Here is a 13,178-nt window from a genome sequence, read left to right on the forward strand (position 1 = left end):
ATTTGTGATTTGATTTAATTATTAACGTCCTTTTCTCTCAAAGGTTCATTATATGACTTTTTTTTTAATGAGTTCCAAACAACATGGCCACAATAAATGTCTTTCACATTGATGTGGTATAAATGTATAATCTTCGTAAAAAATAATTAAATATACCTCTTGTTATACATTCAATTTTTTTAGATAATTTAGTTTGAGTCTAATAAAAATCAATTTAGTAAGAATATGAATATATATATATATATTTCAACTCTCCAGCTATTAATGTGAATATGAACGTTGATATCTTTATATTTTGTATTCTTCTTTTTTTTTTTTTGCATTTTTTTTGTATTTTCTTCTTATTGTTATTCTTTTATTATTACTGTAGTTACATTTTTTTCTTTTTTTTTTAGTAATTTTGTAGCATTGATTTTTTTTTTAGTTTTATTCTTCTTTAAGAGAGTAAAACAAAAAGAATTTATGAAAAAAATAAAATAAGAAGAAGATGAAAAAAAAGGCAAAAGTTAAAGAAGAAGAAGAAGAAGGAAGAGTTTTAAATTATGTAGAATTTATCAGAACAACACCGAAATTTCTTAACAATATAACACATAAATTTATTAGTTTTTACACCAAAATTTTGCTATAAAAGTACAAAAATGTCTTCTTTAATGGGTTAATAGTCAAATTAGTCCCTGAAAGATAAGACATTCTTCAAATTCATCCCTAAAAGATTTTTTCAGTCAAATTGGTCCTTCAAAAATTACGAATTAATCATATCTGTCCTTCAGTTACTCCATTCATAATTTTCGTCAACGATTGATGATGTGAAATGTTAACTGATAGCATACATGACACATAAAATGTTTAATTAGACGTTGACTAAATATGTTTACGAAAATCTATCAATTTAGTCACTAGGTCTTATTAGGAATATGATTTTTATAATTTGAGAAAATGATTAAATTAATAAATTTTCATAAACATATTTGATCAATATCCAATTAGACTTATTAGGTATTATATATGTTATCAATTAACATTTTACATCAATCTTTGAAAAAAATTGTTAATAAAGTGACTGAAGGACAAATATGATTAAGGGTTAAGTACGATTTTGGTCCCTAAAGTAGGGGTTGAAAATTTTTTTCGTCCTCAACTTTCTTTTTCTTATAAAATCGTCCCTAAGATTTAACTTATTTTAAAAACCGTCCTTCGGACCAAAATATCCTTCTGCTTCTTCATTGAAATACCCTATTTCTATTCTTCTTTTTTGTTCTTCTCCATCAACAACAACAACAACAATAAAATTACCAGCAACAGCAATAATGAATCAAAAAAAATAATGAAGCACAAGAACAATGAATCTGAATCCAAATCTAAATCAGAAGCACAAGAACAATGAATCAAAAGGAAAAACAATGAAACTATCTCTTCTTTTTTTTTCTTCTTCTTCAACAACAACAATGAAGCAGAAGTATACGCACAATTGGAAACAAAAGTCGAAGCAAAATTGGAAATAGAAATAGAAGTATCAAAATTAAGAGAACAAAGAATCAGATGCAGAATTAGAACCAGAAGTAAAATCAAAAGCATCAAAATTAGAAATAGAAGCAGAATCAGATGTAGAAGTAACAGAAGTAGAAGAACAAAAAATCAAAATTGGAAACAATGTGATTAACAAAATCAGAATCAAAATCAAAATTGGTGGATTAACAAAATCAGAATCAGAAATATGTGATTAACAAAACCAGAAATAGAAACAAAATTGGGGATAAATGACGATGCGACGATGTGACACGAAGAGGAAGAAACTGCTGCCGCCGTTCATGCATGTCGCAACCGCTGGAAGGGAGCTGGCCACCGTCGTCGTCACGGTGGGTTGAAGTCGTCACCGTGCATGCCGCTGCCAGTGGAGTAGAACGCGAGGAAGAAGAGCTGCGAGATCTGGCGGCGAGGACCGAACGACGAGGAGCAGCGACAGCGGCGAGGACTGAACGACGAGCGGTGGCAGGGGCGGATTCCTTCTCCTTCTCTTCCACACCTTCCCTTCCCCCTCTTCTTCCCTGGAAAGCCCCCTCCTCCAGCGTGATTCCCTTCCCTCTTCCCCTTTAATTCGTTTTTCTTTTTTTATATATTTTTTAATTATGGGTAATTTGGTAATAAAAATTAAAATTTTGGTAAAAGCAACAATTTTAAAAATAAGTTAAACCTTAAGAATGGTTTTTTAAGCAAAAAAAAGGTTGAGAACGAAAACAAATTTCAACCCCTACCTTAGGGACCAAAATCGTACTTAACCCTATGATTAATTTGCAATCTTTGAAGGACCAATTTGATCAAAAAAATCTTTCAAGAATGAATTTGAAGAATGTCTTATCTTTTAGAGACTAATTTGATTATTAACCCCTTATTTATTGCTGTATTTTTCTTCTTTTTCTTCTTTATTTCTTTCTTTTTTCTGTTGTTCTTATTTCTTCTTTTAAGAGCATTGTTTCTCATATTAGACTTGAATGAATATTTTTGTAATGTATTGCAATTTTATTTAGTTGAATGAATGTAGGTTCATCCTCTTCTTAGAGATTTTGTAGCATTATGTAAATCTCTTTCTTCTTTGTTTGATTTTTTTTTGTTTTTATTCTTGTTAAGAAAGTAAAATAAGAAGAATCGTAAGAAGGTAAAACAAGAAGAAAAAGATGAATAAGAAAAGAAGAAGATGATGATGATAATGAAGAAGAAGCAGGAGGAGGAGTTTTGAGTTATCATTAAGTAATTTTGGTGCATTTTGAATTTAAATAAGGTGCACTTTTTGGTCTATGCTTATTTCGAATTGAGTTCGTTTGTGTGTCGTTATCATTAAGTAATTCTGGTGCATTCTGGATTTAAATAAAATGCACTTGATATGTGCTTGCTTTGAGCCGAGTTTATTCGTGTATCGTCATTATTAAGTAATTTCGGCGCATTTTGGATTTAATTTTGGTGCATTCTAGATTTTAATAAGGTACATTTTTTGTTTGAACTTGTTTTGAACTAAGTTTTTTTGTGTGTCGCCATCATTAAGAAAGTTCGGTGCATTCTGGATTTGAACTGTTATACATATAATGATGATAGTGGAGGAGGAGGAGGAAAAAGAAGGAGGAGATCGAAGAAATCCAAATGAGAAAAGAAAGAGGAGGAGGAGGAGGAGATGGAGGTAGTGGCGTGGTGGTGGTGACGACGACGATAATAAAAAAGAAAGATGATGAAAAAAGAGAAGAAGAAGAAGACGACGATGATGACAATAACGATGTTGATAACAATGGAGAAGAAGGATGAGGAAAGGGAAGGAGAAGAAGAAATTTAAATGGAGGAGGAGGATGAGGAGAAGGAGGAGGAGGAGGTGGTGGTGGTGGTGGTGGTGGTGATAGCGACGATGATAACGAAAGAGAAAAATGAGAAAAAAAGAGAAGGAAAAGAATAAGAAGCAACAGCAACATAGAAGAAGAGGCGCGTGAATTTAAAACTCTTAATAACAACTTAGTTAGACTTGATTAGGTATTTTACTTGATTGTAGAGCTTTTCTCTTGAACCTATATCTTCCTATGGGTGTTTAAATGCAAGAAATCTCAAAGTTTATCCAGTAAAAAAGGAAAATCAACCATAATTGTATATACACATTCGAATATACCTAATGAGTAATACTACGTGACTATTAAAATTTATTATTTTTTGCCATCACAATTGGCCAGCAATATTTGTATTCATATTTATATGTGTTTATATATAAGGAACATATAATTTGCACTTATATTTACCAGAATTTGCACATATGAATCAATACAATTTACACTCACATTCTTCAGAATTTGCAACATAATTTTGGATCAGTACTTAACCGTAATAATTTGCACCCATATTTATATGTATTTGTACACAAAAAATATATAATTTACACATATATTTATCAGAATTTATACACATAAATCAATACAATCGACATGTATATTTTCTAGAATTACACACCTAAATGACAATTTAATATTTATGATAGTCAAATAATAATCGAAATTATTAAAAACGGATGCCCCTAGAGTTTCTCTATACCTAATAACCAGTTATTCTTTTCAATCCATTAACTCCAAATTGTAAATATTTATGTGAGACAACTTCAGCAAAATCAATACTTTCGTCAGCCCCTGAGATTTGTGTTATAAATGCCAAAGAAACACAAAAAAAATGTGTTTCGTTTAAGTTCTCTTAATCTCTTTGCTAGCTTGATTTCACAGTTGACTAGCGCATAGAGTGAAAGTCAAGAACAGAGCACAACTCAAAGAGCTAGCAAATCTCGCCTAGTAGTTTAAGAGATTCCATGATCTCATCCTACATATTCATGACTACCCAAAGCACCTGTTCTTGCTAATCTATTAATAACCACATTTTTTTTTCGCAAAATAAATAAAACTAAACATGCCAATCAAATAGGAACATTTTTTGAATCTTTAAAATCAAATCGTTATCTTTACTTAAGTACTAGCGTGATAACCCGTGCAATGCACGGGATTCATGTAATTTAAAGATTTTTAAAAGAAAAAATACTAAGATATAACTAAAATATATTCTATAAACATATATATGTTGTATTAAATTTCGATAATAACAAAATTATCACTACATTAAAATAAAATAATAGAATACAATAATTATTCAATATGTCAATGAATAATGCTATAAAATGTTTTCTAAGATAATAAAATATAATAAAAATTGTTTGACACTAAGAAAAAGAAAAAAAAAAGTCCAACAGAGATGTAGTTTACTATTATGTATAATCTTAAAAACAAAATAAGTCCAAACTAGTTTAACATATAGTTCAAAATATTTATCAAACAGTTATACATAGCAGGCCTAACATCGTTGAATCGACAACTCTATCTGGCGGTTTGGTAGGGAGTCGAGTTTCAAGGTAATCTTGTTCCCCTCCTTTAAATTGTATACTCTACAACATTCATTCAACCCGACCACAAACTTCCGTTCTCCATCTCTTCCTCCACTCTTCAGTAAGTGGAAAAATAATACATTCTTCTCTATATTGGAACGTGGACCAGGGAGTTTAAGATATGCAGCAAATTTCGAAGGCAGATACTGCAATGAATAATTCATAGTTAAGATAAACATAGTATTTTCATACACAACGAATGACAGATTTAGGAAGAATATTTAATAAGCTTGCAAGAAAAAAAATATATAGAAATCACTCTTTTGATGGTCTTTTGATAATAAACATCTGGAGTGGATCTGATTTAGGATATTTTAAACATGTTAGTCACCACATTAAAAGATACCAATCTATAACATGATATTAAAATCCAAAACACAAGAAAAAAAAGTTACATTTAGCATTACCCGTGGTCAGACAATTCGCTTGTCTCATTTTTAGGATATTTTAAACATGTTAGTCACCACATTAAAAGATACCAATCTCTAATATGATATTAAAATCCAAAACACAAGAAAAAAAAGTTACATTTAGCATTACCCGTGGTCAGACAATTCGCTTGTCTCATTACTTTGTTCGTTGGCCATCATTGATGAAGTGCTTGCACCACACAAATCTATGGGATTATGAGAATTATCTCCTTCCAGTGTCCCATCTTCATCATTGTTTTCATCACCGTCTGATGAAAACTCATCATCAGATGGTTCAGACCCAGATAGAACCATCACATCAGGTGATGAGCCCTCATCAATCCTGGTATACTTTATGTTGAATACTCTGTATATGTTATCAAGTGTCTCTGGGTCCATTAGCTCAGCTGCTCAGGCACATATGAGTCAGGATCAAGGTGAATTTGGATGGGCTGGTTCTTGTGATTCCACAATGAAATAAAAAAAATTCCGAAACTGACATATCTAAATTGAACAGATGCCCCTCTATTGATAAAATAGAAAGATTTAATCTGTTCAAATGAGGTGTCAGTTATAAGCAACTGATCATTGTTTCTTCTCAGCTCCAGCACTAAACAATTATCGAGCTCATCAATGACATAGAACATTGTCCCTAATTCTTCGCCATGAGTTGAAACAAAAGTTGGGGGAAGAGCTCTCTCACCCTATATTCAATTTTCTTCCTAAAGTTAATTGATGTCTAACAAAGCATGCTAAAAATGCATCACATAATATTACATAATGATTTAGCAAAGAGAGGTATATATACATTTATATCTACCATTATTACCTACTGAACAAGACAAGAGAACAATAATCACCCAAATAAAATGGCATTATAATCAACATACAAAAATAAGTAACTAAGTAAGAAACACATATCAGGTGTTTTTGAATGTCCAGGAAAAAATACTAAAGTTTTGAAAGAAACAATGAAACAAAAATTGCTGTTATCTTGATGGATTGTGAAACCAAACATCTACATAAACATCTAATCATGTTTTCCCGTATCAATGAATGCTGGATTTTCAAAGTCATTATCATTATATGTATGATTAGTAAACATTATATTTATTTATTTTGATTGTACATTGATAACTTATCAAAATTAATCTTTTTAGAGTTGTTGTAGTCTACACCCATTTCAGATTAGAAAGATTAGGAACTCAGAGTTAGCTAATCAAAGTTATCTAACAGGCAAAAGAAACTATTAAGAGGAGGAAATTAGAAAACATCACTAATTGAATATAAATTAAAAACAGAGCATTCGAAGTTAAAGATTTAACCCACCTCTTTAATGGGTTAACATGCATGATATAATATTCCATCATATATTTGCTTACCTGGTTATTGAAAAGCGAAATCTGAAAATCCGTTCTTTTTCGTTGGGCCAATATTCTTGGGTTGCCAAAAACCTCCTATTAGCACATAATGGTATTATTAGAGTTTAAGACTGAGACTTTTAAGCAAGAAACCAAGTAACTAAGTATACCCAAAAAAAAAAAAAAGTAACAAATTAATGAACATTATAAATTGTTACCAAAAGTTTCATACCTCAATAAAGTCCAAGAAATAAATTTAGAAAACTACTATACAACATATTTTAGAAATTACGAAAAGTTATGAAATGTGGCCTACATATAAATGAAAAGCCAATAAAATTGAATTACAACATGAAAAATATCTGAGAAAGAATTTAAAAAAAAATTATAGATGGTATAACATCGAAATTTAATTGACATTAAAATTTTCACAACTTAAGGTGAAATATATTGAATAGAAAAGTAGATCAGACATACGAAATTGAAAATGCAGCAAAAGAAAAGAAACCTAAATATCAACTTAATAAAAACAATTACAAAGATTGATGCTTTTCATAAATTTATTTTAAAAACTAAGGGAAAATATTAACTATAATAACATAATCCAGACATTGAACAGATCAAGTTAAGTCTATGTTCCAGGAGTTGTTCTAATGTTGACTGCATGTGAAGAAAATTCTGGTGTAAACTATTTTTTCATCTATGAATAGGTGTAACGTAAAAATTGGTTTTAAAGGAGAGAGAGAGAAAGTCAATGATGTTGTTCTTGAACCAATTTTTCCTTCTGTTTTTTCAGCTGATTCATGGTCGTTGTTTTTTTTTTTTTTCTAAAAAAAGAAGAAGCATATGCAACATAAAACCAAAAACAAATTTCCGATGAGAAAACCAAATTGAATATGAGGCACAACTAAAATTGTTGAAAGTGACGAATTTTCTACAAATGTTCAGCACCATACCTGTTTGGATCTTCTCTATCAGCATGCATCACCATTCAGCCTTATGAGATAGATAGACTTCGTATAAAGACTCGAGAATAAACAAAAGATCTTGTCTCTTACTACAAAACAGAGTATTATAATAAAGTAAACCCTAATAGAAGATTTCAACAGATTCAAGAAAAACAAGTAATGAAATTGAATCTAGAAATATAAAGAAAGAATCCGGATTTCCGCAAAACAAAACCTGGAATAAGGAACAGCAACCGTTGATGAACAAAAGAAGAAATACATGAACAAAAATATTGTTATTTATTCTAGTAAATTGAATTTCTACTAATTCTAATTATAATGTTCAGAAGTTTCAGAAATCTAACCAGTACTACTAATAATTATTTAAACAAACAATCATGAATTATGAACTTATTAATAAGAATATGCATAATAAACGATATGAAAAAAAGAAAATATACAAAAATTAAATCAATAATGAAATATAAAAAACCAACTTAATAAGAATGAGATGTTGCACTCAAGCAAGTATGAGACATGTCTTGTTCTAAAAATCAACTGTTTCTTTCATTCAGTTTAAATTGGTAGCTAAAGTTTCATTCAATGATACATGCATGTCCAAACATATCACAATATCTTATATTAGTGACAATAAGATTCAGGACCATGTCAGGCGAACAGAAACACTACTTTTAGGAAGAAAATAATCAGAAAGCATATTTGAAGTTAGCACATTCACATAAGCTTATTAACTCAATGTTTTCAGAATCCAAAACTTCACTTAATGAAATTAACGAAACAAAAATACCAAAAGTGAAAAGAAAAGCAAAAGAATAAAGAGTGAACAAAAGATTTTTTATATTTTAAAATAACTGAAAAAATAATGTAAATAATAACTATATTTTTTAACACTAACGAAGAAATTACAAAACTTGAAAGAATAAAACCAAATCAATAATGAAATATAAAAAACCAAAATGAATATTCAAAAAATATAAATATGATAAAATTGATTTTAAAAAAAACCCTTTTTATATTTTAAAATAATTGATAAAATAATGTAAACAATGACTATATTTTTTAAGTTGAGGAAGAGATTACAAAACTTAAAAGAATAAAGTCATACCTAATAATATGAAATTGGGATTAATAGTTGGAGTACGTTGCAAAATAATTGATCCATGTAAAGAAGAAAAAAAAACGTTTAAATGTAAAATTAAAATCATGGTAACAGAAAGCATAAACAAAAACAACTTAATAAGAATGAGATGTTGCACTCAAGCAAGTATGAGACATGTCTTGTTTTGAAAATTAACTGTTTCTTTCTTTCGGTTTAAATTGGTAGCTAAAGTTTCATTTAATGATACATGCATGTCCAAACATATCACAATATCTTATATTGGTTGACAATAAGATTCAACACCATGTCAGGCCAACAGAAATACTACTTTTAGGAAGAAAATAACTAGAAAGCATATATATTTGAAGTTAGCACATTCACATAAGCTTATTAACTCAATGTATTCAGAACCCAAAATTTCACTTAATGAAATTAACGAAACGAAAACTACCAAAAGTGAAAAGAAAAGCAAAAGAATAAAGAGTGAACAAAAGATTTTTTATATTTTAAAATAATTGAAAAAATAATGTAAATAATAACTATATTTTTTAACACTAACGAAGAAATTACAAAACTTGAAAGAATAAAATCATACCTGATAAGCTGAAATTGCAATTAATAGTTGGAGTACGTTGCAAAATAATTGATCCTTGTAAAGAAGAAAACAAAAGGTTTAAATGTAAAATTAAAACCATGGGAAGATAGAAAAAATTAAGAGGTAGATTAACAAATCCCACATTTATCAAACAATAGATAGTCGTGGTTTCATCTCCGATGTGGAGAGCTCCCCGCATTCCAGGCCGGCTCCAATCCTAGGTGGAGGCTCTCCTCCAGCGTGGCTTCTCCTCTCCAGGGGTGCATGTGCTCCTCTGTCATTCCGCCGTCAGTTGTCCCTTTTACCGACTCGCTCACGCAACCTCTCTTCTTCACGGATTTGGTTGAACAGGTAATCATTACTTGGAACCCTAGGACCTTTGCCTTCTTCCTTTCCTCTGCCCTACCAAGCGCTGTCTACGAGCTCTGTTTCTTGGGTGTTTGCTTCTCCGCCGTTCATCCAGGTTAGCGATTTCCTGATGGAGTCTCAAATTCAAGATCTCCAATCAATCAATCGGGTAAATTCTTCTGGTGCTTTTAGTTCCAAACCTGTTGTCATCTTCATTGTTTTTCTTTTCGTTCATTGTGTACATCCTTGTGATCAATTTTGGTATCTGTTCGGTATTTAACCCAGATTTTATTGTCTAGGGTTTGTGAAATTCCTAATTTTGCAAATTGTGATCATTTTTGGTATCTGTTCGACGATTAACTCAGATTTTATTGTCTAGGGTTTGTGAAATTCCTAATTTGCAAATTGTCTATCTGACTTGGTTTGTTTCTGGGTTCATGTTCTTGGTTACATTGGAAGTTGCTGTTAATTTTGATTATGGTCTATGAATCTGTTTTATCTTCTTCATTTCATTATTTAGAATTTGATCTTATTATCATTTCTCCTTTTGCTACCTGTTGAATTGTTTGTTGCATGTGGTTTGTGTATTTCATTGATTTTTTGGATTTGATAATGATTATCAACATTGTGTTCTTACTTATGTTTTCTCATATTTATGGATCATGGGTTTGGTTTTGTGAATCATTGTCTAGGTATAGGATTTCTACCTAATCTACTTTCTCTGTGATGATGTGATTGACAGAGTTTCTCCAACAAAGTGAGTTTATAGACCCAGCTTCTCCTATTCAAGTTTTGCATTCCCAATTTCATTCTCTCCTATTCAAGCTTTGCATTCCAATTTCCATTCTCATTCAATAATCCCTTTGAATAGTTTGGGGTGAATGTAGGAATTTATAATGTTTTCTGCATTCAGAATCATGTTCTGTTATTTATGTTTGATGTCAAATTTTATGAAGAACTCAAATAATTATATCCAGAGTAGACCCATTAAATCAAATATTAAAAACTGGTGAATCTATTTTTTTTTTTTTTTGTATATTCAACAAATCCATTAAGTTTAGATAAAGTGAATTGCTGGTTGCATGTGGGTTGTGTGAATCATTATGAAGGAATGGGTTTTGTACCTAATCTATTCTATGAGTAGTAATGTGATTGATAGAAATTGATGTATAGTTTCTTGCTCATTTATTTATATTTTGATTTCAAGTCAATTGCATTTCATTTTTTTATTGTTTATATAAAAATTATTCTTCATTGAAAATGTGGGAATCCCTATCAAGGTATGGGGTTTCTATCTAATCTATTTGGTGAGTGGTGATGTGATTCATAGGAATTGATTGATAGCTTCTTGGTCATTTATTTATATTTTGATGAAATATTTGGTTATTCAACTCAATTGCATTCACATTTTTTTATTCTTTATGTAAAAATTATTTTATATTTCAGCTGTTGAAAAGACATGCAGGTCTTTGCCCTGAATTTAAGATGTCATTGAGAAAGGAATTGCCTTTCTGACAATAAGATGGCATCACTGCACTGTTTGTCTTACTAGGGAATTCCCTCCTTCAAAGATCAATACGTGGAGTAGGTTATCTTCCCTTGAAATCAATTTTTTATTGGTTATGCAAAAACTGCTATATATTTCACCTCTTGCATAGAACTAGAGTTGATTGTCATGAATTTGTGTGCTTCATTGATAAAGGAATGGGCTTGTGCCACTCCTATTCAAGTTTTGCATCCCCAATTCCATTCTCTTCTGTTCAAGTTTTCCATTCCCATTTCCATCCTCATTCAATAATCCCACTAATGAGTAGTGTGTGATAATTCTATTCAATCAGAAACTATTGAAGATATTATTACTGATCTTATTTCACCCAATCGCTGCTATTCTGATGCTGAGAATGTATATTTTTTTTCTCATTTGCAATAAAATCTCTTAGATCATTCGTTTTTTGTTATTCTTGTTATATGATACCCTGAAAAGTTAGTAAGTGATAGTTTTGTAGATAATTTGAAATTTGTAATGCTGTAATTATTTTTTCTTTGCTGGCAGGGTGGTTTTTTTTTTATTCTGGGAACTATATCATTTGTTTTGAAGAATCATAAGTGGTGGTTCTCAACTTGTTTATGTGGTTCTCTTGTGTCAGCTAATAAAAATATTTTATCCTGTGATCTATGTCAGCTTCAATGCATTGATGCTGTCCCAAGGTGTTCCCATCTTTAATTTTATTCTGTTTTGGTAGCTAATTATGATTTCAATGTTTACTAAAATTTTTCTTGTTTTCTCATGGTTTTCAAGATTCTGCTTAAAGATTGTAGTGTCTCATACAAATGGCAACAATATATTTGTTCTTAAAGATCGTGAGGTCGTGCAAATAATAAAGACAAGATGCTCGAGCTTTTTGGATAATCACCCAGAGTTGAATCAGGTTATCATGCAATTGTGGTTTTAATTAGTATATAGATATAGATATAGTTAGTTTGTATCTTTTGACATTCCTAAGGAAAACATAAATTATTATTATGCTATTTGTTAACTATTTTGGTTTTTTTTTTTTTTTTTTTAGGAATCTTATTGCAAAGTTGTTCCATTGAAACTCATTTCAAGTCTTTTGCACAAAAAAGTTGTATTCATGGTTGATGCCATGCCTGTGGATTATGAGATGAATCGATCAGTGCATATTGTTCAACAAATTTGGGATGATGTCTCCGTTATTAATGTTTTTGAGGCTGCTGCTGAGATGAATGAGCATAAGGTCTTGTGTATAGTTTTTATAATTTGTTCAATTATTACTATTTAAAAAATATCAATAACTGAGAGGATTTCAATTTTTTTCAGATTCATGTTTTGGTTGATTCTATACCTGAAGTTGAAGATGCTTTCAGCCAATGTGGAAGCGATCATGAAGCTGTAGAGGATCTGCATGCTTTTTAGTTTAATATTTTCAGATACTACTTTAAAATGTTATTTGATTTGTAATACAATGTTAGTATGTTTTGAATTCTAATGTGGATATAACTATGATATTTATGTATTTAATGAAATTTCTTTTTAATTACATCAAAAGAAAATATGCGTTTATTTTACCAATTTCAAATGAACCGGTGCAATAATTAATTAATTATTAATCAATACCCAAAAAAAAGATAATCGTCCAAAAAGATATAGATCGTGGTTAATAAAATGGTTTTCATTGCCATTTTTAAATGTATTCAACCTAATATTAAATTTAATTGTTATTAAAAAATATATATATTTTCTTCATTTAAAAATTCATTACATTTGAAATTGAAATTTAAATATGAAGTTAACTTTCATTGTTGCTGGTTTTATTTCCTTTTAATTACAATAATATTGAATTAATCTTATCCACTATAATAATGTTGGAATGTTTAGTATTGGTTTATTTTGGTTTAATTACCTTATTTGCTACTCGTTGGGTTAA

At 30.0% G+C, this 13,178-nt stretch overlaps 1 protein-coding gene across 1 annotated transcript; it reads left to right on the forward strand.

Annotated features, from left to right (window-relative positions):
* Positions 11,938 to 12,667, forward strand: LOC110265149. The gene is made up of 3 exons (XM_021107979.1): positions 11,938 to 12,161; positions 12,300 to 12,488; positions 12,572 to 12,667. The coding sequence occupies exons 1-3, from the start codon at positions 11,982 to 11,984 to the stop codon at positions 12,665 to 12,667; spliced, it is 465 nt and encodes a 154-aa protein (XP_020963638.1). The 5' UTR covers positions 11,938 to 11,981.

This window comes from Arachis ipaensis, chromosome B07 (genome assembly GCF_000816755.2).
Source record: "Arachis ipaensis cultivar K30076 chromosome B07, Araip1.1, whole genome shotgun sequence".
Classification (NCBI taxonomy): domain Eukaryota; kingdom Viridiplantae; phylum Streptophyta; class Magnoliopsida; order Fabales; family Fabaceae; genus Arachis; species Arachis ipaensis.

What these genes read in the sequence shown, in the direction of transcription:
- LOC110265149 (XM_021107979.1), top strand. Translation starts at nt 11,982, where the DNA reads ATGATTTCAATGTTTACTAAAATTTTTCTTGTTTTCTCATGGTTTTCA. An exon ending in ATCACCCAGAGTTGAATCAG is followed by an intron (nt 12,162 to 12,299) that starts GTTATCATGCAA and finishes TTTTTTTTTTAG; the next exon opens with GAATCTTATTGCAAAGTTGT. An exon ending in CTGAGATGAATGAGCATAAG is followed by an intron (nt 12,489 to 12,571) that starts GTCTTGTGTATA and finishes AATTTTTTTCAG; the next exon opens with ATTCATGTTTTGGTTGATTC.